Here is a 24,218-nt window from a genome sequence, read left to right on the forward strand (position 1 = left end):
GCACATGTAAATGTTGGAGTCATGGCAGTAGCAGCTGGCATTAAGTAGGATGGCGGTAAACTGGGCTCTGCCTCGGAACCATGGGTGTTAGTAACCCATGGAATCCTCCAGTAGCAGTGGGAGGCCCCACCTGAAGACCTCCACTCCAAGTGGAGGATAATGAGGTTATTTGCTCAGCCTGGAGGCTGAGGCTTGGACCTGGCTTCTCCTGCTCTTAGGGACATCCTTTTCCTTTAAAATATTTTCTTTTCATTGCATTTATTTTTAATTGCAAAAGTAACATAGTAGGACGTTCTTATGCAAGGTATTAAACACCACACACACACACACACACACACATACACACTTTGTAGAAGTAAAGATTGCTGAATTTCTGGTCTCCTCTGTGTCCTATCAGCAATCCTGTGGGGGGTACCACAGTGGGTGTTTGTGGATCTTTGGACAGTTCTCTGATGACTTCTGAATGTTCAGTGAGATGGTGGGCGTGCGGATGAAGGGACCATACCTGGGAAGCTCTGGGATTGGAGACTGACAGCCAGGCTGCTCTGGTCACCTAGAGCTACCACTTTATGACCTCTTTCAGTCGGCTGGCAAGCATTGTAGGGGTGGCTTCCTACAGGGACAACTTGCCTTCCCCACTTAAAACCAGTGCATGCCATGGCAGGGACAATCAGGGCTCCTCACTCATTCCCCTGCCTCTGTGCCCTCCACATGCATCTCACACACACACACACACACACACACACACACACACACACACACTGGTGTACCATTCAGCACAAAGATCTTAAACAGAAGCACATTTCCCAAGACAGCCTCCCTATGCCAGGAGTCAAGTGTCCACACACTATGAAAGGGCTTACCGGCAAAGCAGGAGTATTTCACGACCCCTGCAGCCTCAGGACTCTCTAAAGAGTCTGCCGGAGGTAGTGGGTGGGGTGGGGTAGTGGTATCGAGATAAATAGGTAGCTGCCCTCCCGGATCTTCCCTGAGCCCCAAAGCCACAGGGACCCAGTCTGCTCCTCCAGACCCCTGGCTGCCTGCTCACCACCAGGCCAGCGCCTGCCGCGTTACCATGGGGACCAGTCTGCGGCATCCTAGCTGAGTGCCCGCCCCTTCTCACTAACTCTCCACGTGCTGGCTTTGTCAGGGCGCAGTGTGTGTCTGCAGCTGTGGCCAGCAGAAGACGAGGGGCTGCCAGGGAGGCAGGACCACCCGGCCGTCCTCTAGCCAGCTTCAGTTCTGGGCTGATCGGCACCTGGAAGCTCCCTCCAACCCTTGGCGTCCCTGAAAAGACTCTCCCTGCATTCTGGCCCCAGGTGACCCACCCGGGGCTCCTCCGGAAGCTGTCCCTGGGCAGGAGCTCTGGCCAGCCTCCAAGTTTCCCCTGCTCAGGCCCGTGGGGCGCGACGGGCTCTGCTTGTTTTTAAAAAGATATTCATCCCCAAGGGAAGGTGGTGAGTCTGTTAGATTTCGGGTGGCTCTGGGATACTGTGGGGGTCATTTTCTCCACTACTGATTTTCCAGTGGGTGGAGCTGGTGGGATCCTTCCTCAGGAGGGGGTGGCTGCCTGGTGTGTAATTCGAAGAGGGGTTTTAATCTGCCACTGCCCTCTGAGCACGCTTGAGTGAGGCTGGGCTGTTAGGAGACCACCATGGCTGTCCTTGTTGTGGTTCTGGGGTCCCTGGCTCCCGGACAGAACGATCTGTATATTTATTCAATGATATGTACTAGGTTGGAGGTTGTGATGAGATAAGATTTGATTTCTTTCTGGATTTCCCCATCCTCACCCCACTCTTCCTACTTTTTTTTTTTTTTTCAAATGAATGGGAAGGGAAAATAATGTGCTTAAAAAATATACCATTGTCTGTGAGGTTCCCATGACAACAGTACCCATGTCAGATGCCAGGATTGTTTTTTCTTTTTGTTAGTGTTACTAATGCTTCTTGACATCTCCCAAGTGTCACTTCTTACAAGGGAGAAAATAAACAGGCGTGAAAAGGGCTCTTTTGCATTGCTGCGTGAAAGTTCAAAGTTCATTAAGGAAACTGGCTCCTGGGATGATCAGGGGCGAGAATGTTATAGGAAGACGATGCGGCAGTGGCCCCTTTTATAGTTTGTGCCTCAGATCCCTGTGCACTCCAGATTGTTCTGGGCTCTTTTGCAGTTTGTTTCCTGTGCTCTACATTCGTGAGTTAGGACAACTAAAATGACGACATTTTCCAGATGACTGGGCACAGAGGCATCATCTTCTCAAATCAGTTTGAAGCAAAAGAACGATGTATGTGCTGGTCTGAGTCCCTGTGTGCACGAGTGGATAGGGATGAATTTTGTAGAGTGTGAAGATGACAGCAAACCCCCGCCTAGTGAGGTTGTCACAGACTTCACTGTGTGCCGAAAGATTAGGTGTTTCTCAACAGCAGCAAATCCTGGCTGTTCCCTAAAGCCTGTGGCTTTCCCTTCTCTGGCCTCTGTGCTGGCTCAAGGGGACATCCTCTGAGGGCCAGCTGGCTTTGGGGCCTGAGGGACAGGGTTCCAACCTTGCTCACCCAGGGCTGGCAGCTTGCTCCCACTCCATCTGCTCTGGGGTCAAGCTGTGTCCCAAGGGCAACTCTTCATCCTCAGGCCTCATGACTCACAGAGACACTGGTGGGTCAGTAGGGCTTGAGCTGGGGCCAGAGGCCTGTTTCCTTATCTAAAAAATGAGGGCTCGTCCCTCGGGGTCCTTAGTGAGGCTTGTGGATGACCACAGGCTTCTTTGGGGTTGTTGGGAGCCTGGAGCTGTGTAGGTGTTACCCAGGAAACTGGATCTCACATGGTCTAGGGGGTCAGAGGGGAGCATATCCACCTGACACTCTGCAGCACATGCCACTGTGGGGTTGGTGCCTGGAAGGGGGTTAGGAATCTGTCCCTCCCCTGCAGTGTAACCATGCACAAGCACCCCGGTTTCCCCAGCTGTAAATGGGGTCATGTGTCCCCACTGGCAGCTTTCTGTGGGGTAGCGGAGCCAAGGGTGCATTTGTACCCTGTGTGGCCTGCAGCAGAAGTCTCACATCTACAGCTGTGTCTGACAAGCTTCCCCTGCCCTTGAGGGACACCAAGCCCCTCTGTTCCCTTCTCAAGTTTGTGAGCACGGGGGCATCTCAGTTCTGCAGCTTCAGGTCAGTGCTGGCCTTCGTGGGTCTCCAGGGCATTCTGGAGAGGGGGGACACAAAGGGAGGTGTTTGGGGATGCTCGGGGATGGGATGGGTTTGGAGTGGGGGCTTGGCTCAATGTTCCCAGTCACCCAGGCCTCCAGGGGTGCATCTGAGGCCCGTGATATGTCTGCGTGGCCAATGTTCCCATGAGACAGAAGGTGCTCGTGTGCAGAGATATGCCCAGGAAGATCAGAGGGTTAATATTGTCCTACCCCTACCAGCTCCCATCCTTGGGGTACTTGTTGCTATGCTGCATGTGCCGTGAAGGATGTAGTCACCTGTCCTACCGTGGCCTTTTGAGTAATTTGAGTAGTTCTCACTGTCCCTGTGCCTGCAGAACCCGGTGCCTTCTGCAGGGTCTCAGCCAACCAACTAGCCAACTGCTGACCCGTGAACCAACTAACAAACCAACTTCTTTCCTCCCTCCCTCAGGACAGTGCTGCTGTGGGCATCCTTAGGTGTCCCTCATTCTGTCCTTTCTAGTGATCTTCTTCCCTCAAACCAAACCTCCCTAAAAGAAAATCCTCTAAATGCGCATGTGCTATTGGATTCTGAATAGGCTTTGGTTAGTCAGGAGCAGAGACTAAGGACTGAACAATAAAGGGTGGATCCAAGTGATGGTGAAAATACCACTTGGCAGAATTTGATGTCTGGATTGGACATCGAGAGCATAGGAAGGGCCCCTGCATCTCTCTGGGCTCTGGAACCTTCCTGGTTGACGCTGCGCAGCTGCCCCATAACAATGCTGGAATTATCCTCTATTCAGGGCCTGATTGAGTGGGGGCGTGGCCACCCCTTTAATGGCTTAGTTTTTATGTATCACTCTCTATTTACGCATTGATAATTTTTTCTTATGGCATTAAAAAAGAAAGTACCAGGCACAGCTTTTGCATAAGGGTAGACACATCAGAGCTTTTTGTTAAAGATAAGGAACAATTGCTTCCACTTCAAGCTCAAATATTACAGCTGACTACCAGAGCCGCCCTGTAATTACGCCCCCTGTCTGGGGAGCTCTCAAAATGTCACTTGTCCCAGTGTTGAAGCTGGATTACCTCTCTGGTTCAGTGCTAAAGGATCCTTTGGCTAAGAGGATTAAACTGTCAAATACTTTTTAATGCAGCTCTTCCTCCTCCTCCTCCTCCTCCTCCCCCTTCTTTCCCCCCTCTTCTTCTAAAGAAGGAAAATGAGGGATGAAGAATGAGTTACTCACTGCTTTCTGCATTTTACAAGCATTTCTCCAGGGAACCCCTCAGTGGCCTGGCGTTGAAGGACACTTGCTCTGTGTTGGGGCGAAAGGGTTCATCCAACACCACTGGTCTTGACTGAATTTGCACACAGGCCTCGGGGGTCCCAGATCTGGGCTTGTCCACCCTCCAACTGCCCAACCAGGGAAGGCACCTGAAGGTAAAGGTGATTAAAAAGTTCAGGAAATATCATCTATCTTTGAGTCAAATGTAATTTCAGTTTAATGCAACCCTGAAAACTTTTTGCAAAAAAAATGTGTTTTTGGAAAACAAAATTACACTCAGCGTCCTTCCTTTTTGGTTTCTTGACCACATTTTTCCTTAGAGAGATTTAGGACAGCTAAGTAGAAATTAAAATTTCCATATGTAAACAGACATGGAGACAGCTGGCTTTCATTGTGTGAAGAGCTCTGGGCTGGGAATCTTGGATGAGTGATGAGAGTTTCATTCTCTTATTTTTCAACAGATTGGCATTTCTCTTGATGACAAATATCATAAATGCTCTTTGTTGAAATTTATATGTTATGTGAAAATTCCCGGAAGCTCACCACCCAGACAGCTACGTAAGCTGGTCCAAGCTGCCTCCGGGAGTTTTTGCTTCTCTGGGTCTAGTCTATCATTAAGTCCAATGTCTCGGGGTGCTGACAAAAGTGCTCCCCATCCAATTGCGTTGGCATATTCAGAAGTCTTTCCACCCGACAGACCAGGGAGGGACTCGAACCGTGGTCCTTGCGTATGCTAGGTGAGCGCTCTCCAAGAGGAGCCATCTCTTCAGCTTCTCCAAATGTGTTGGAAATGACCGCTCTGGTTCTCACCCGACTCCTGGCCTGCTGGTCTGATATTTCTCTTGTCTTTTCCAAAGATGAGAATAACTGGTTCCAGGAAGGGTTCCAGGAAGGATGTGGGATCTGTGGCTCTCAGTTCCCCAAAATAGGTGGGTGATTGGAAGCAGTCAGCCTCTGAGCACCATGCCCCCGTGGCTGGAGTGACCGTGACTCTAACAAATGAGCAAAAGGGCCAGTACTGGGCCCACTGTGCTCAGGAGGAGTGGCAGACTCAAGGGCCTTTCCTTCTGTGGCACTGTCTTCAGAGCCCGAGGTATATTCCTCTATATCCAGTAGCTGCTCCCAAAGGATTGTTGACTGACTGACTGAAGGCATTTGACTTCCCTTCATGGCAGCTGCAGACTGTCTCCCAACCAGTGGACAATCCCCAGGGACACTCTCTAAAAGAGTGGATGCTTCTTCTCCTTGGCAGTCGCTGCCCTCCTGTTCCTACTATCCTGACCTCTGTAGTTCCACCCAGGTCCCTGGGGGTACCCACCTTTACAGATGGGTGTAGACCAGAAGCCTATCTGTCCCCAAGTCATTGCTGGTTTTCCTGGTAGGGAGGGCTTAGGGTGTCCCTTGGAAAGAACACGGATCCAGGAGAGCCCCCTTCCTCATTGGAGCCGCCAACTCTAGGCAGTGAACTGTTGGGGGAAGATGAGTGCAACCCTGAGGGAGGGGCAGGCTGAGGGGGACACCTGGAGGAGAGTGACCCTCCTCTGAAGAGTCTCCAACTCCACAGAGTGATTCAGGGTCCTGGAGACCAAATAGCACAAATGGATCTTCACTGTGGCCTTCAGGAGTCTTCTGTGGTCCCTAGGAGACATTCAGGGTTGAGGACCCATTTGGACCATTGAGACACGAACACAGTAATTAGAGAAGTTGGAGTGCACACTGTTCTCCCCGGTGGGTGCTTCTCTGCTGTGAGCTGAGCCTCCCTTCTTCCAACCTCAGGCCATCCCTTGCTCTTCCTGATGAAAATATTGCACTGCTTAACTCTTGCTGTCTAAAAAATTACCTAAAATGTGGTGGTTTAAAACAATAGTAAATGCTTATTAACTCTGTTTAGTTTGGTGGGTTAGAAATTTGAGTGCAGCTTGGCTCTGGCATGGGGTCTCACGTGACTGCAGATCAGTGGCGGCCTGGGCTGCAGTCTCATCCGAAGGCCCATCTGGGGCTGAAGATCCGAGTCCTAGGTGATTCACACATTCATGGCAAGTGGTGCTGGCTGTTCCCGTGTGGGCCTCTCCTCAGGGCTGCTTGGGCATCCTCCTGGCATGGTGGCTGATCTCCACCCCGATTCCCACCTCTACAGAAACTGCAGTGTTTTGTGTGACCTGGTCTCGGAAGTCACCTTTGTCATTTCCGCAGGTCCTATTGGACACCAATGTCCATGGGTCAGTCCTATTCATGATGGGAGGGGCTACACAAGAGTGTAGCTATCAGGATGGGGCAATTGTTGGTCCACCCACAATAATTTCTTTTCAGATGGTGCCACCTCTAGGTAGAGGCACCATTTCCTCCCCTCACCCCTATTTAGGAACAAAAGGACACTTGACCTCAGTTCTGCTTTTAAGCTATGGATTCCCCAACACCCCACACTGCCTTTGTGCCCTCACCTATGACAAATCTTCACCTTGTGGGTCTTCACACCTGGCCTGCCACTGACTTCCCTAAGGCATCCTGACTTCCTGAAGTCAAGGCCGTACTCCTGGTGAGCCCTGATCTAGGTCCCTGGTCCTGATGAGATCTCATACCAGCCTTCTGGCTCAGGATATATCAGCAGAGGGGCAGCTGTCCTGAGAGTGATCTCTATCCTTCCTGGCTTGTGTTAGAAGCATTGAATGGTCCAGGGCTGCCTCCTGGTGTGGGAGCTGTCCCCTCAGGGCATGGACGCTAAGGCTTTAGGGCCTGGGCACTGGAAAGTTCAGCAGTGGTGATTCAGATGACAACTGCTGAGATTCCTTGAGCACCTATCAAAGAATGCCATGGGCCCGGTTGTCATTCCTCACAATTCCAACACGTATGTCCTGTGTTTTGCCCATTTTATGGAGAAAGAAATGAGGCTCTGAGCAGCTCTGAGATGTGCCTAAGTTCATACCACTTGTGAGCCTGGGCACAGCAACTCTGCATCCTCAGACAGGGGCCCAGCAGAGTCAGACAGAATCTGGGGACAAGCTCTGCATCACCTGCATCTCCAGGGTGGACACACAAGGACCTTCACTGCATACTTGTCAAGGGGAATGAATACATGCTCCGTCATGCATCACTAGAACGTTCGTCCAGTCCCTGGTCAAAAGGAAGATGACCTGGGAGAGTGAAAGGGGTGGCATCTCCCAGCCTCGCATCTTCATACCGCCCAACGAAAACCAGTCAACATTCGGAGGAGCTGAGTTGTGGGTGTGAGACTCCGTTTCCTGCCAGGATAGACATTGTTGGGGAACTCATGAAGCACCCCTCTATTTCACACTCTGTTGAAATGTTCCAGGAAGTCACTGTGGGTTGCAGAAATGGCCCTTTCCCAGGTCCCCTTATGCTTTCTGCAGTCGTAGCTTTGGTTTTGTTTGTCACACACCCACAGGACATTTCCCTGGTTCAAGGAGCTGCCACAGGTGCTTTGAGGATGGCTGCTTATGAGAACCCCCTCATGCCCTGCAAGGGCCTTCATGATCACCCACCTCTGACAACAAGGAGACCAAGGCCCAGGGAAATTGTTTTAAAAATAAAAATAAATTTAGAGCTGGATTAAGAGGGCATTAGTACAACCAAGTCAGATTTTGCAGTCTAAGTCTTTCAGAATCCCTGTTTTATTTTTTATAGACTTTCTCCCTAAAACAAGGGAGTCTCCTGGGGTATAGTTGGGGGCTCTGTCTAGGTCCTCTGGTGGCACCTTGAAATAATCTGCTTGAGGCGGGGCTTCTCCATTTTTCAACCTTGTGTGGCTATTTCGATTTTTCCACCCACAAAGGTCTGGAAGGCTCTGACAGGGCTTCTGGGTCTGTCGGGTCTGGGCCAACCCTGCTGGACTCCTCCCCACCAGAGACATCTGTGGCTGCAGAGGCAGAGGCAGGAGGGTGGTGGTGGTCCTGGCCCAGCGCACCTAGGGTCCCTAGAAGCGCAGTGGGCCAGTACAGCTGTGGCTGAGGACTGTGCTATCGAGGTCACCCCCACCAGCCAGCAAGTGAGGGCCCTCCAGAACCACCAAGCCAAGCTCTTCTCATGCTGCGTAATGATACGGAAATGCAAATACGCCATCATTTTGTGACCCATGTTGTGGAAATTGGAAAGAGGAAGTTGTGCTTTGCTGTTGCATGAAGTTCGGCCCCGGAGGAAACAAACACTAGCCTGGAAGAACGTCGAGCGGTGAGTGGGGATCGGCTCCCTATCTTCGCTGAGCCCTAAGGGGTGGGAGGTTTTGTGAGGGAGACTTTGGGGTGGTGGAGGCATTTGGAGCAAAGCAGAAGCCATTTGAGATTGGTGTTTTCAAGGCAGGAAGCTCCTCCGTGGTACTGAGCGGTGTCTCAGGCAGCGGGACCACAGCCCAGGCCCCTCTCATATCATCCAGGCTCAGGGGCAATACAGGTGTCCCTCTCCTTGAGCCCAGGAAGGTAGTCCCAGATGCAGGCCTTCTCACTCAGTGTGGCTCCAGAAGCTTCCTCTGAAGTCCAGGGTTTAGACATTAACAGACAGGGCTCTACTAGTGAGGTGCTACCAGGAAGGGAAACGGAGCCCACCAGGGCCTCCAGGGGATCCCGGGCAGCCTGGGGCAATGGGGAGGTCACCTTAGAGGCAGGCGGCCCAAACGCAGGGTCGCAGCAGCAGCAGTAGCAGCACAACTTGATGCCACAGTAATTGTGCACATTGTGCAGACAGGACAACGATGCCGGAGGGTCCAGGGCAAGTTCCGGGATCGCTGGCCTCTGGATCTATGGAGTTTGCAGAGCGGGTCCTTATAATTGGAGACGACCATATCATTTCCATTTTTCCTGAGGTTGGTGAGAGATGTGGGGGAAAGGGCACCTGAAGAGGGACAGAAAGGAGGGCCTGGGGTTTTCTAAGACCCCACCGAAGCCAGGGAGCCAGGCACAGGGCAATGGGGGATAGGAAGCTCTGTCAGAGCCATTCCTAGCACTGCGACTTTGGGCTCAGACTCTGCTTTGATTTCCTTGTCTCCAGAATGAGCTCTGAACAGCTCCAGGTTCACTGAGGTTCAAGATCAGTGTGGCTCTGCTGCTATTCAGATTGGCCCTTCCCAGCGCCCAGAGGGGCTGTTGGAAGCCTTTTTTACAAGAGAGGAAATGGAGACAGTGCACTCTGACAGCTTGCCCCAGGCACCCTGGCCTCTGAGTTGACTGGCTGGGCCTCCACACAAATTTTCTGAGAGGACAAGTTGTTCAGCAGCCTGGGGGCTGGGTGGGGCAGGCCACAGTGGGGAGGGGAGGAAGTGGCTTGTCTCAGATGGGCTGTTACCAGTGCTGGGGCCCAGGTTCCGGTCTTCAGGGGGGCTGGCGCCTGTCTGCACAGAGACTAGCACCTCACACTGCGTCCGGCCCCTCAGAGGCACACTGTACTGTGAGTTCTGCACAGAGACCTGGAGCATGTTGTTCTTTGAGGTTCAAGCTGGCATGGCCTCGTTTTGCGAGGCCTCCCATAGCGTGAGGGTCTAAGGTTGTGCTTGGCTTTTCTGCCTTGTGCCCTCAAGAGTGGCTCATGGGCTAGAATAACGACCTCGGGAATCTCTGAATGTGTGCTGGGCGCTCCCACTGCACCCTCCTTACCTGCCCCAGGTGGGCCTATCATGATCCCCATTTACAGATGGGGAAACAGGCTCCATAGTAAAAGGAGTGACCAAAGGAGTCCAGTACAGCATTGGGCAGATGCGAGGTCCAGATGAGACAGGGTTTGCGGAGTGCTCGCAGCTACAAGGAGGCTCAGGGGTGAGCGTGTGCGGCAAACAATGAACAAGGACAGAAGAAAGCACAGAGCGGCCACTGCAGAGACAGCCTGTCCCTACCTGTCCCTGGACAGGATGAGTGACAATAAGGAGGGGCCAAGCCAGCCCAGAAGGAGACGAGAGATGAGGGGACCTTCATTCCCTGCCATCATCTGCCTCTGGTCACTGGATCCTCCCTTCTGCAGATGTCTGTGGGTCCTGGTAGGTGACGAGGGAGTTGGTGTCCCCTGGGGGAAATGGGCCACCACCAGGCTCGAATGCATCTTTGCTGATAGCAAAGAATAGGGAGGGGGCAGACGCTGTGTGAAATGAGGGCAACCATGTGACAGCTTGGGGACAAGCCTACTGTAGCCTGGTGACATGTCCCTGTGCGCATGGCACCTCTGGCTCTGCAGGGGTGAATGCTTGACCTCCCTGTGTCCTGCTCTTTTCCCTGGGTTCCCTGAGTCAGGTGCCAGGACTGTAATCAACAGACTGTCTGTGTGGCTTCCAGGGACCCACGTATGGATCCTCCATGCATCCTACAACATTTTAAAAATCAGAATACCAACTGGGGCCCCTGTCTGCTGGCTCTGGGGGATCCATCCTGGCCCTACCAGTCTCTGCCCCTCTCCCACCTTTTTGGGACCCCTGCCCACTCAATGCAGCCTCCACGTCACCTGGCTTGCTCACTCTTCCTGCCTTTCCTGCTGTCTGCAATGCTCTTCCCTCTACCTGAGCCCCAGTGAGGGATGACGCACACTCAGATCCATGAAGTGGGATGACCTGGTCACTTAGGTCCTGTGAAGTGGGGTAGTCTGGTCAACTAGGCCCTGTATTCTGTCTGATGATGGACTTTTAAGATCTATGCAGGTTCTGTGGGCCGGGGGTGGGGAGTCACATTTTGTTCTTACGAATTGTAAATGTGACTTAGTGAGGTGAATTTGCCACCTGGACCTCCCTGTCTCGGCTGTGGCCTGACTGGTCACTGTGTGTTTAGATAAGACGGTGAGATGACGCTGGCCTAGCCGGGACTGCTTGGAGGTAAAATGAGCCTTTCGTGATCACAACATGGATTTTGTATTTTTGAAATGTGGATTCAGTCAAAGCACATTTTTGTGTATGGGAAAGTTCATTTGAGAAGGGATATAAAAACTCCTGGCTCTGCCAATTCCAATTAATTCATTTATTTATTCACCAAAAATATCGAGTCCTACATACCAGGCCAAGGGCTGCAGGAAGGAGACGAGGCTCTTCCTACATCACTTACATCCCAAGAGGGAAGAGGACAAGGAGGGGGAATGTGTGAGGGAAGGAGATGCTCCAAGGGAGAGCAGGATGTGGGGACAGGTGCCGGTGGAGGGCTGTCTCTCTAGGGAGCAGAGAGCTGGATAAAACAGGGAGTGAGTGGGGCCAGTCCTTAAAGCCACACAAGCCACACAAGGAGGGGGCTTCTGGAAGGAAGTTGGATCCAGGAGAGGTCAAAGTGGACGAGTATTGGAGAATTTCAGTTTAGATTGGAGGCTACTGAGAAGTTCTTGTTTATTTATCTTGTTTCATCTACTTTTTTTTTTGGAGGGGGGTTAACAAGAATTGAACCCAGGGGGCACTTTACCACTGAGCCATATCCCAGCCCTTTTTATTTTTTATTTCGAGATAGGGTCTCACTAAATTGCTTAGGGGCCCTCTAAGTTGCTGAAGCTGGCTTTGAACTTATGATCCTCCTGTCTTAGCCTCCTGAGTTGCTGGAATTATTCATTTACTTTTTTTTAAAATGGGAATTATCAAACATCATTGGAGGTGGAATTGTCAGGAGCCTAGGATGCTCACCAGGAGAGGTTGCCTGAATGTATGGAAAGAAAGGAATTCAGGATCTCTCCACCCCTACAGAGGGACCTGAGGGGCTTGGGAATTGCAGGGTAAATTATTTGCTCCCAGTACTTATTATGAAAAATTTTCAGAGGTATAACCATGCTCAAATAATTTTGCAGGGAACACCTGTGTGCCCACCCCTGAGATTCTACTTGCTTTACCATACACCTAGCTACTTACACAGGGAAGGAGTCTTATTTTATTTTAAAGGTCGAATCTTAATTTTTCTGATTGCTTTTTTTTAATGTATGACAATGAACAGTAATGTTGCATTCATGGCTGTAATGTTGGTATTTATGTTCCTTCTCAATGAAAGAAAACAAAATAGAAACTAAATATAGGAAATAAATATAGACTATAAAAGTAGAAAATTTAAAGAGCAAATAAAAATAAAGCAAACAAGAAGTTTCAAGTAAACATAAAAGTAAGAAGATGAGGTAAAAATGGTACTGCTTTTGGTTTCCTGGACACAGCAACCCTGTGTGAAGGGGGCCCTGTCAGTGGACATGCTAGAACTTCTTGCTGCATTTCCATGTATTGACCCTCATGCGTTCCTGGGCTTACAATCCATAAGTTTCTGCTATTCCAACCTTGGGCAAAAATCGTTATTTCTGCACATTTTGCATGATTTTACCATGTTCTGCTGCAGTTGAATAGAATTTGCAGCCTCTGCTTTGTCAGAGGCCTGGAGATGCCTTAGGAGATTGAGGCTGGGGGACGCTGGGCTTGTCCCCAGTTGTCCAGACAGTGAAGGGTAGAAACAGGGTCACACTAGGTGCAAACCCTGGGCCAGTGATGACTATACTGCCTCGAGATGGAAACAAGGCATTGAGGTTGGTCGTGCCATGTTCAGCAGCGGAGGCAGGGGCTGTCAAGTCCCCAGGGAGATCCCAGGAAATGGGCCTGGAGTCAGAGCAGGGGAAAGTCCAGGCACTACCTCCTATGAGGCTGGGGTTGTCTGGAGCCTCTGGTTAGCTTGACTGACCCTCCTGAACGGGCAGGGGTCTCTATTCCTGCCCTTTCCTCTCCCTCTGCATTTGTCACCCAATGAGGTGTCCTTGGTCTCAGGAATGTTGACTCACCAGAAAATCATTCCTGCATTTCCTACAGTCATTGACTGAGCCCCTAATAATAAGAGGGCTACCAGGATGGAGCCCCTATGCTGAGCTGCCATGCGGGCTGCCTCAGGACAGTCTGGACTTGACCTTGCAGAGGGGACCTGGGGAAGGAGGGCAGTGGCATGGGGCTGGGGCTAGGTGCTCAGGCCTTGGAAAGGGGTTGGCAGATGTGCACCCAGCACGACCTCATCCTCTGCAGACCATGCTTCCATGTGGGCATGTGTGCAGCAAAGGTGGTGAGAGACCCTAGGTGCCAGGCACCCTTGTGAGGAAGTGCAGGTGCCTGAGTTGCTGTCATCTTGGTGTGAATTCACAGACCATTTTTTTTCCTCTTCCCAGTAGAAACTCCATCCTCATTAAACACTAACTCCCTCTTCCTCCCTCCCCTGACCTCTGGCAGCCACCATTCGACTTTCCATCTCTGTGAATTTGGCTACTTTTCAGGCCCTCAGATAATTGGAATGATATGCAATTTGTCCCTGTGTGTTTGGCTTATTTCACTCAGAATGATATTCTCGAGATTCATCCCCGTCGTTGCCTATGTCAGAGTTTTCTTCCTTATTAAGGCTAAATACCATTCCGTTGCATGGATAGACTGCATTTTGCTTATCCATTTGTGTTGGTCAGCTTTTCATTGCTGTAACAAACACCTGAGATAAATCAACTTACAAGGAGGGAAGGTTTATTTGGGCTCATGGTTTCCGAGGTTTCAGTCCATGGTCACTTGGCCCTGTTGCTTTGGGTCAATGGTGCCACAGTACATCATAGTGGGGGCACATTAGTGGAAGAGGCCTATTCACCTCATGGCAGGCAGAAATTAAAAAGAGAGACAAGAAAAAGCTGGGGTTCCCTTCAAGGGCAGACCCCCAATGAGCTAACTCCTAGCCCTAGGTCCTGCCTCCTAAAGCTTCTACCACTTCCCAATAGCACCACAGGATGGTGACCAAATGTTTAGCACGTGGACCCTCGAGAGACATTTAAAATACAAAGTATAGCAGATTCGCACAGTTTTAAACAGTACACGTAGCTTTTAGAGGTGGTAGTGTGAGCTGGACTTGTGAGTATCTGACCATAGCATTTGAACAGAGGCAGATACAGTATTGTCTCCTTTTCTCCCCATCCAGCTTGCCCTTGTGCCCCTTTCCTGTTCTGACCCCCACCCCAATTCCAAGGCATGAGGCACCCCACTGAGTTCTCAGCAGTGAAGACAGAGGACCCCAGCTACATCAGTGACTACCAGAGCATTTCCCAGGCTGAGACCCCGAGGTGAGTACTCAGTGCTTCTGGGCACCTCTGGGTCATGAGGCAGCATTAATTTGGCTGGCCATCGATCATCTCACACAGCATGGTCAGGGTATCCTGCGCCTTGCTTGCTCACTGCTGATAGGATCTTGCTGGGGTTTAATGTAAAGTCACTAAACTAAGTCAGGAAAAGCTGAGCTGGGATCACAGTGACTTGCAGCCGGCAACCACTCTGTCATCATCATTCAAATACAGACATAATAAATATTTTTATGTTCCTGCCTGCTATTTCCATCATCTGTGTCAGTTATGGGTCAGTTTCGATTGATGGAGTATTGTTTTGTTTGTTTTGCTTTGATTTCTCATTATGGCTTGAATAGTCCCTTTGTGTGTCCAGTAATTATTGATTGGATGCTAGACATTGTAACTTTTGCTGGGAGCTGAGCTTTTTTCTTCTTTTCTTTTCTTTTTTAATTCCTTAACCATTTTTGAGCTTTCTTTAGGGATGCAATTGAGTCGTAAACAGTTTGGCCTTCCTGTTAAGATTTTTTAGGTGGGACCAGAGCAATGGTCACTGTAGGGTTAATTACCCCCGACTATTAAGGCATGTCCCTCCTGAGCCCTGGACCTAAGGCCCTGCCAACCTTGGGACTTTTAAGACTGGCTGGTAGAAACAGGTATTAATTTGGCCAGTGTGAGCTTCAAGGAATGTTCCCTCTGGTTCTTTCAGGCCATTCCTTCTCCAGTCTCATTTGTTTGCTCACATACACCTGCTGAACAGTCCTCGAGGGACCCCTTTCAGATCTCCAGGTTCTTGTGTGGCTCTCTCCTCTCCAGAGCTCTTTTCTGTAAGTCTCTGTCACCTTGGTCTCCCAGACTCCTACTTGGAGAGTACCCTTCTCCACTCCTCAGCCCAGAAAGGTCCACAGACGGTGAGCTGGAGCAACAGGGAGGCTTTTCCAATTTGTTCCTCCCTCTCAAGAGTCACAGAGCTTTGCTGCCTGACATATAGTGTCTTGTCCACGTTGTGCTGTTTCAGGTGAGAATCAGTCTGTTTTCTGTTGTTCCATCTTGACCAGAAGCATCATTCCTCCGAGGTGGGGTTGAACCAGACCCTGCCCTGCCGGACAGCTGCCTCTGGACACAACCCACATTCCTTCTGTGTACTTTTATCACGGTGTCATGTCTGACTTCTGGAAACTTGAGTTTATCTCCCATGCTATGAGAAGAATGCAGCAAAACACGTATTTTCTGTTGGGAAATCTTAATATTTCTGTCCATTAAGCTAGTTAAGAATGTGGCAGTAGCCAATGATAAATGTCCACCTGAAGTCACTTGAAGAAAGGTCCACTCAGAAGTAGTCTTACCACAGGAAAGTAAATGCTCAGGAGTTTGTATGGGTGGGGAGGAGCTCTGTCCAGGCATCCATTGGCTCCCACAGCCACAGGGGACGCCACTGGAACTGGCCCTGCGATGGGCTGTGTGCTGTGTTCTCTGGGAGGTGAGGCGGCCGGGTGCAGGCTCAGGGTAGACAGCTGGTTTCTGCATTGATTGCAGTTTATTGTGCTTCGCAGTGAGGAAGGAAACATGTAAAGAAGCTCCTGGAAGAAGAATATCTGGGTGTGAGTGTGTGCAAACCAGTGTGTCAGTGTGAGCATGTGAGAGAGCTAACGTGTGTGCGTGTGCTACTGAGTGTGTTTGTGATCAAGGTAGCTACTGTGTGAATGTGAATGTGTGTGGGAGATACTGTGTGTGTGTGCGTGTGAGTGTGAGTGTGTGTGTGTGTGAGTGTGAGCGTGTGTGTGAGTGTACAGGGGAGCAGCTGTGCGCCTGTGTCCCAGAAGGTGTCCAGGTGAGGAAGGGGTGTGGGCCGGGGAGAGGTGTGGTGGTACCCCTGGCTCTCCTCATCTGGGTACTTCCTGCATGTTTTTCCTGGTTGCAGGGCACTGCCCACACATGGGGTGTGGCCACTGGTGCCCTTCTCTGCAGTGCGTGTGGCTCTGGAGGTCAAGGATAGGCTGTGCTGTGTCCTGCGTCCATCTGAAGACCCCTGTGCCCAGCCTGGGGGTCTGCTGTGCCAGGTGCAGGCCTGAGCTGCCCTTCTCTACCCCCTGCTTTTAGAACGGGGTCCTGGGGCTGCTCTGAGTGCCAGCTGGAGGGGTGGCTTTCATTCTCCTCCACTGCTTTTCCAGTAGGTCCCAAATGGTTCCAGTTCAAAACTGCTAGGCAAAAGATCTCCAGGGAGTCGACACCTCAGCTGGCCAATCCCGGGACCCAGCAGGAAGCAGACACTCGCCTGTTAACCTTCAGTGCCCTCACGGAGGGGCATGGCATCAGCTAAGGGGTAAGAGACCATCACCGAGCCAAAGGACTCGGCCCATATCCTGGGCAAGACCCACCTCCCCACCTCCCGTCTGGCCCTCCTGCAGGGAGGCAGTGGGACTGTCACTCACCCATGCGACAGGCAATGGCAGTGGCCAGGGGAGGAGGTGAGGGTGCTGGGGATACCAGTCTCGTCTCCTGGGAGTATCATCAGTTCCCAAAAACCGTGGACACAAAGGTGATCATAACCGGAAGCCACTGTGCTGTGCTCCGGCTGTCACTGCTTTGCGTGCGTATTTTGAACTGACTGAGCACTGGGTGGCCTTACCCCACAGGAACGTCACCATTGCATGGAGGATGACTTTGTTTTTCAACGTAGAAGAACTTTATTTTAAAAGAAAATATTTTCCATGTGCCATTCTCAGACAGCCTATCCAGACAGGACCCTGCTGGGGTCCACCAGGGTGTGGACATTTTGAGAGCAGCCCCGCCGGCCTCCTCGAGGCTGATTTTGTCTTGGAGCTGCTTCCGGGGACTCCACTGAGCTGGGTTCATTTCTCCCCGACAGCCTCCCACAGAGTCCACGGAGTTCTGCTTCCAGGATGGAATCGGGTGAGGGATCCTCAATGTCCCTGGAAGCTGTTACTCCTTTAGGGGTGCCCAGTGCTGGGCCTGGCAGCTCCTCCCTAGGGAAGCTGCGAGAGCTTCCCATCGGAATTGGCACCCACCAAGGGGACCCTGACGGCCCGGCTGCAGCAGGAGATGGCCCTTCCAACACCTGCCCCTTGGGGGAGCCAAGAACCATCACGAAGATCCCCAACCGGGACAGTGGGATCGACAGCCCGTCCTCCAGTATCACCTGTGAGAACTTCCCCTGCGAGGAGGGCAGCGAGGTCCCCCCAGGTCCTACCATGCTGGGGCTGCACCCTGAGACCGCTGTGGACAGTCAGGCGTCACAGGACAGCCCCCAGGAGGAGGCTGACAGTGATGTGGGCGAGGAGCCTGACACTGCGAGGGCCGAGGAGGACATTGGCCTGGCCCAGGTAAGCCTCTCTTCCTCCATCTCAGGTTTGGTCTGCTGGGTGCTCCTGGGGAAGGGCTGGAGATTTGCCGTCGATGACATCTGTGCCTTGTTTTCCAATAAGAAGCATACACGCGGGGAGGTTCCTGGGATGAGGTCTGCTGGGAAAAACCAGGCCAGTCCCCCCCTGAAACCTTGGGCGATGACCTTAATCCTGAGCCTCAATTTCTAGGTCTGCATGGTGGGCACATCCCCCACCCAGGAAGGGGTGAAGGTCAGTGTTACTGGAGGTACCATCCACCAATGTGGAAGGCAGCAGGAGCATCATCCATTTTCTAAATACGGAAACTGAGGCACAGAGAGCATAGTATTTGCCCAGGGTCACCCACAGGGCATGGCCCAGGCTGAGTGCCCTGTGCTCCCAGAGACGAGGCAAGCTGCCAAATGACCAGGTCCAGGAGTCATTTGACCGGGTGGGGCCTGCTGTCTCCTGGTAGCAATTTTGTGCTAACCGTGTGGGCTTGGCAGGTGAAAGGCAGCTGTGCCTACGCCACTGTAAGCCAACTTTGCAGAGGGAAGGCTGGCTTTGGGGCAGAAGGCCCTCCTGGCTGTCTGCTATCTGGCCCTGGGGTGATGAGCACAGGCAGAGAGTGGCCCAGAGGTAAGAGCCCCCAAAAGGAGCTGGTGGGTGTGGACTGGAGTTAGTTGATTTGCATTTGTAAGGTGTGATAAAAGGTGAGTTCTTTACTATCTCTACGAATTGGTGGGCCTAGGGGTGGGGGTGGGGTCAGTCCCTGCAGGGTCAGAAAGACCTAGAATACAGAAAAGAAAGGGTGCAGCTAAGGCAGGTCACACCACCCAAGACTCTCAAAGTGCGCTCCAGCCCAGCCTGAACCAACTGACTCAGCCTCCTGGGGACTGGGAAAACTGCAGACCCTCAGGCCTGCCCACTGGTTCTGGGGAAGGACTAGGTCTCAGTATTCATAATAGAAAGACTCCAGTGGCTTGGGAGGCTGAGGCAGGAGGATCACAAGTTGGAGGCCAGCCTCAGCAACTTAGAGAGGCCCTCAGCAACTTAGCGAGACCCTGTCTCAAAATAAAAATAAATAAATAAAAAAGGCTGGGGGTGTGGCTCGGAGGTTAAGCTCCCCTGGGTTCAATTCCCAGTACCAGAAAAAAAGGAAAGACTCCAGTGCCTCTGTGACCCACACCAGGTCCTTGGGGCTAGTGTTGGCCAAGGAGCCCAGGACCCTGTGCCTCGTCCCTTGTTTTAGTTGGCTTCCATCACTACAAACACCCGAGATAATCAACTTACAAAAAGAAAAGGTTTATTTTGGTTCATAATTTTAGAGGCTTCAGTCCATGCCTGCCCATCAGTCCTGGGGTGGCCCATCTTGGCAGGGTCATTTGCCGAAGCCACTCACCTCATGGCAGGGAAGTGAAAGGGACAAAGAGGATGGGACTGGGGTCCCACAATCCCCTGGGGGGGCAGTTCCCCGCTGGGCTACAGACCTCCCACCTCTTAATGCTTCCACCTCCTCCCAGGAGCACCGAGCTGGGGACCTAGTCTGTAACACAGGAGCCTTTGGGGGACATTCCAGGTCCAACCGCACTCCCCCACTCAACCTGGGTCACGTTAGGAGACTGTGTGGGGTAGGGGTGACACATGCATACCCGTCAAGCTCAGCCGCTAGAAGTGAAAGTCATCAGGGGGAGGCAATTGGGAAAGTTTGGGGACACGTGCAGTAGCACTCTTCTTGGCCCCGTGGTTGCCCAGCTCAGGGGGACGTGTGAGGTCGCCTGGTCAGATGTGAAGCAGCCATTCCCACAGGGACTGGAGGGGTTCCAGGGGACTGGAGACCACTAGGGGAACAGGAGGGCTGGACTGGCACTCCTGGATTCACGAGAGTCGGGCCAATTCCCAGAGAGGAATTTCTCCCAGGTGAATCTCCACCCGTCCATCACCCTTCATGTTTTTAAAAGGGTGGTGTTCTTCCAGGGTTAGCAAAACACTTGAGGCTCCATCAAACTTCAGCATTTAGCACTCTGAGTTTTCTGTCCCCCGGTAAGAGCAGGGTGAGGCATTGAGAATGATAATTCCTTAACGTTTGGTAGATTTCACCAGTAACACCATCTGGCCTTGGACTTTCCTTTGTTGGGAAATTTTGAGTACTAATTTAATGTCCTTGCTCATTATTGATCTTCTTAGATTTTCTATTTCTTCATGATTCAGTCTTTATAGGTTATGTGTTTCTAAGCATTTATTTCTTCTAGATGGTGCAGTTTGGTGGCATATGATTGTTATGATCTTCTCATGATCTTTTTTTTACCATGGTATCAATTGTAGCGTTCCTTCTTTCTGATTTTAATTATTTGAGGTTCTTCTCTCTCTCTTTTTTTTTAAGTTTATCTAGATCGGGGTTTTCTTAACTTTGTTGACCTTTCAAAAAAAAAAAAACCCTTTTTTTAAGATTTCTTTTTTAGTTGTTGATGGAATTTATTTTATTCATTTTTTATATGTGGTGCTGAGAATCGAACCCAGTGCCTCACACATCCTAGGCAAGTGCTCTACCACTGAGCTCCAATACAACCCCAGCTCATCAACTTGGTTTTCTCAATTTTTTTCTATTGTTTTTTCTATTCTCTGTCTTTATCTCTGTCTGATCTTTACTATTTCCTTCCTTTGGCTAGCTTTGGGTTTAGTTTGCTCTTTTTCTAGTTTCTTGAAGGTAAAGTTAGACAGTTGCTTCAAGAACTTTCTTGAATATTTGCACATATTTACAGCTAAAACATTCCCTCTGTACCATCCATAGGTACATTAGCATTTCATTTAATTTCAATGTATTTTTAAAATATATTGTGACTTCTTCTTTTACTCATTGGTTGTTTGAAAGTATTAGTTAACTTGTACATATCTGTGGATTTTCATTGTGCTACTGTTTTCTAGTTCTAGATTATTCTATCCATCCAGGTATTTGCCTTTATTGAAGGACCTTATATTATCATATTCTGTTTATCATCCTTCATCAGTTTTTGGAGAGCAGGTCTAGTGGTAAAGAGCTCCCTTAGCTTTTGTTTTTCTTTATCTGGGAAAGTCTTAATTTCTTTTTTATTTTTTAAAGGCAGTTTTGCCTGACCATATATATATATATATATATATATATATATATATATATATATATAATTTTTTTTTTTTTGGTACTAGGAATTGAACCCAGGGGCACTTAACTACTGAGCCACATCCCACATCCCCAACTCTTTTTTGTATTTTATTTAGACACGGGGTCTCACTGAGTTGCTTAAGTCATCATTAAGTTGCTGAGGCTGGCTTTGCACTCGAGATCCTCCTGCCTCAGCCTCCCAAGTCTCTGGGATTATAGGCATGTGCCACCGCACCCTGCTCTGATGCTATATTCTTGATTGACAGTTTTTTTCCTTTCAGCACTTTTTTTTTTCTTTCCTGGTACTGGGAATTGAACCCAGGGAAGCTTAACCACTGAGTCACATCCATAACCCTTTTTATTTTTTATTTTGAGATAGGATCTCCCTAAATTGCTTAGGGCCTTGCAAAATTGCTGAGACTGGCTTGAACTTGTAATCCTCCTGCCTCAGTCTCCAAGTTGCTGGGATTACAGGCATGCACCAACATGTCTGACTCTTTCAACATTTTGAATTTATCATCCCACTCCTTTCTGGCCTACGAAATTTCCCTTGAGGAATCCTCTATTACTCTTATGAAATACCTATATATAAAATAATTGCTTTTTTTCTTGCTGCTTTCAAGATTTTCTTTGTCTTCAACTTGGGACAGTTTGATTATAAGCATGTCTCCATGAGGTTCTCTCTTGATTTATTCTAGTTGAAGTTCTTTGAGCTTCTTGAATTTGTCCATTTCTTTTCTCAAATTATTTCAGCCATTATTTCTTCAAATAAATTCTCTGTTCCTTTCTCTTTCTTATCCTTTGTGGTTCCCACATGCATATGTTGGTCCATCTGATGGACTTTAAGTCCCTTAGTGTCTTTCTTTTTTCTTTTATGGTTTTTATGCCTTTGTAATATTTTCATTTTGCTCATGCATCACTTCCTGATTTTGTTTAGTTTCCTGTGTCCTTTTAGTTCATTGAGCACCTTTGTAAAAAAATATATAGATATTTGTTCTCAAGCAGCTTATTAATGTGTGGGTTTTTTTAGGGTTGGTTTTGAGGTTTTTATTTATTCCTCTGATTAGGCCATATTTCCCTGTTTCTTTGTGTGCTTTGAATTTGGTGGCAGGGAGGGGGTGACTGAAACCTGGGCATTTAAAAAAACAATTGCCTCTCGCAATCTTTGTGTTCTGGCTTTATGGAGGGAGTCCTTCATGAATTAGCCCAGTCAGAGGTCCTAGAACCTCTCAAACCTACTCCCATCTCTTGGTACCTTGGCATCTGCCTGCAGAACTGAGGATCTAATGTACTGTTAGGCTTAGTTTTCTGTGCCTTTCAAACTCTGATCTCATTAGTTCTGCACTCAGATAAGACAGAGTCCAGTCCCTTGGGCAGCCCTCAGACAAGCCAGAACCATGGGTATTTATTCTTGTCCTGCAGGAGGAGCCCTGGTATGGGAGTTGCCTCCCAGTTGTTCCCTGCTATGTTGTATTGGGAGAGGAGTACTAAACGGCACTTCTATGGACTGAATGTGTACTCCCAAGTTTACATGTTAAGACGTAATCACTAAAGTGATAGTACTGAGAGGTGGGGCCTTTTTGAGGTGAATAAGTCATGAGGACAGAGCTTTCATGGATGGGATTAAGGCTCTTATGAAAGGGAGGGAGGAAGGGCAGGGGCTGTAGCTTAGTGGCAGTGAACTTGCCTAGCATGCCTAGCATGAGCCCAGGGTTCGATTCTCAGCACTATAAAAACTAAGAAGTAATAAAATAAAATGAAGAAAGGAAATTTATGGGTTCATTTTCCTCTGCTCTTCTGCTACTTGAGGACGCAGCATTTACCCGCCTTTTGACCTTCTATCCCTTTGTCATGTGCGGGCAAGCATTCAAGTCATCATTTTGGAAACAGAGACTGTGACCTCATCCAACACCAAATCTGCTGGTACCTTGATCTTGGACTTCTAGTTTCCATAACCGTGAGAAATAAATTTCTGTTTTTTTATAAGTTACCATTCTCAGATATTTTGTTATTGCAGCACAAAGAGACTAAGGCAGGCATGCCAAATGCCACATGCCACCAATTTTCTTACACTTTCCGCGGGAATCCCTTCTTGATTTTACAATTGTGGATGCTATGGCTTCTTCACTGGTCTTTAGCTTTCTCCTAGAGATTTTCTAGTCTGTATTACTGTTCAGTCTGTGTTTCTCTGGAGGAAGGAGGGCCTGCAGCTTCTTAGACTGCCATTTGATATTGCTCTGCAATTACTTTGTAATTTTTTTATTTTCTAGTGCTGGGGATCAAACCTAGGGCCTCATGTATGCTAGGCAAACACTGCCACTGAGCTACATCCCCAACACTGCAATATAGATTTTCTGTGGTCACTGCATCTTCTCTGCAGTCACAGCTCCAGGAATGGAGAGTCATCTCTGGAGTATGGTTGTTTTGGGGGGACCAGTTGTGCTTTTCCTGGATCCCTCTGGGGAAATAGCATCCATGAGAACCGACGCCTGTCCCAGTCCCAGTGGCCTACTTTGGTCCTATTGGCTCCTGGTCATCCTGGTGCACTGCAGGTAACCCAGCTGCTTTCCTCCTCCCTGCAGTATTCTGACCCGCAGAAGCTGTTCCATATTGCCCAGGAACTCCTGCACACCGAGGAGACCTACGTGAGGCGGCTGCACCTGCTGGACCAGGTAGCTCTTGGCTCAGGGACTGGGTTTTGTCCACTTGCAGAATTCCTGTGGGCAGTTTCAAAGACGAATTCTTCATCCTTACAAGGATTGGGCATTACAATTGGAGTACAAAATGCTAAAATTCAGACAAACTTAAGTCTGGTCTAGAAACATACGTTTTACTTTCAGTGCTGGTGGCTTTGGGGCAAAGGTTCTGTCCAATCACCTTTGGGACTCTTCTTGGTGGTTGATAATCTGAGCATGGAAATGACTGCTGGGTATTTTTTTTTTTTTTGGCATATATAAGTTGGGGTGGGAGAGTTCATGAGGTAACATGGGGCCTCTGAGCACAGGAAATAAAGTGCCCGGGGAAACCAAGACTTGACAGGGTGTGTTGCTTCTGCGTGAATCTCAGAAGCCAAGGAAGGAAATCTTGACCTTTCATTTCTTGTGAGAAGGGCAAGAGGAAGATGTCTTGGTCCTTCCCCAGGGGCTGCTCCTGTGTCACCCACAATTCTGAGTCATAAATAAGCTTGTGTTAAGACCACCAGGATTTTCAAGCCAGTTTGACAAAGGAGGACAATGACTCTGGCATTCATTAAGAAGACAGGGTGGAGACTTTGCCCAGTG

The 24,218-nt window shown here is 49.7% G+C and overlaps 1 protein-coding gene across 11 annotated transcripts in view; it reads left to right on the forward strand.

Annotated features, from left to right (window-relative positions):
- The first annotated feature begins 1,278 nt into the window (after positions 1–1,278).
- Positions 1,279–24,218, forward strand: part of FGD3 (FYVE, RhoGEF and PH domain containing 3) — a 76,363-nt gene continuing 53,423 nt past the window's right edge. The window contains exons 1-6 of one of the 11 annotated variants that reach the window (XM_079108946.1): positions 1,279–1,457; positions 14,316–14,457; positions 16,008–16,055; positions 16,626–16,777; positions 17,324–17,798; positions 23,520–23,609. In XM_079108946.1, coding sequence (XP_078965072.1) covers positions 16,761–16,777; positions 17,324–17,798; positions 23,520–23,609 — 582 coding nt within the window. In that variant the 5' untranslated portion in view covers positions 1,279–1,457; positions 14,316–14,457; positions 16,008–16,055; positions 16,626–16,760. Of the gene's footprint in view, positions 1,458–8,330; positions 8,632–8,681; positions 9,260–10,088; positions 10,424–14,315; positions 14,458–14,509; positions 16,056–16,625; positions 16,778–17,323; positions 17,799–23,519; positions 23,610–24,218 lie in introns of those variants that run through there. The other 10 variants (XM_079108947.1, XM_079108949.1, XM_079108944.1 and 7 more) reach the window with 10 other exon arrangements.

This window comes from Sciurus vulgaris (assembly GCF_902686455.1).
Source record: "Sciurus vulgaris genome assembly, chromosome: 13".
Classification (NCBI taxonomy): domain Eukaryota; kingdom Metazoa; phylum Chordata; class Mammalia; order Rodentia; family Sciuridae; genus Sciurus; species Sciurus vulgaris.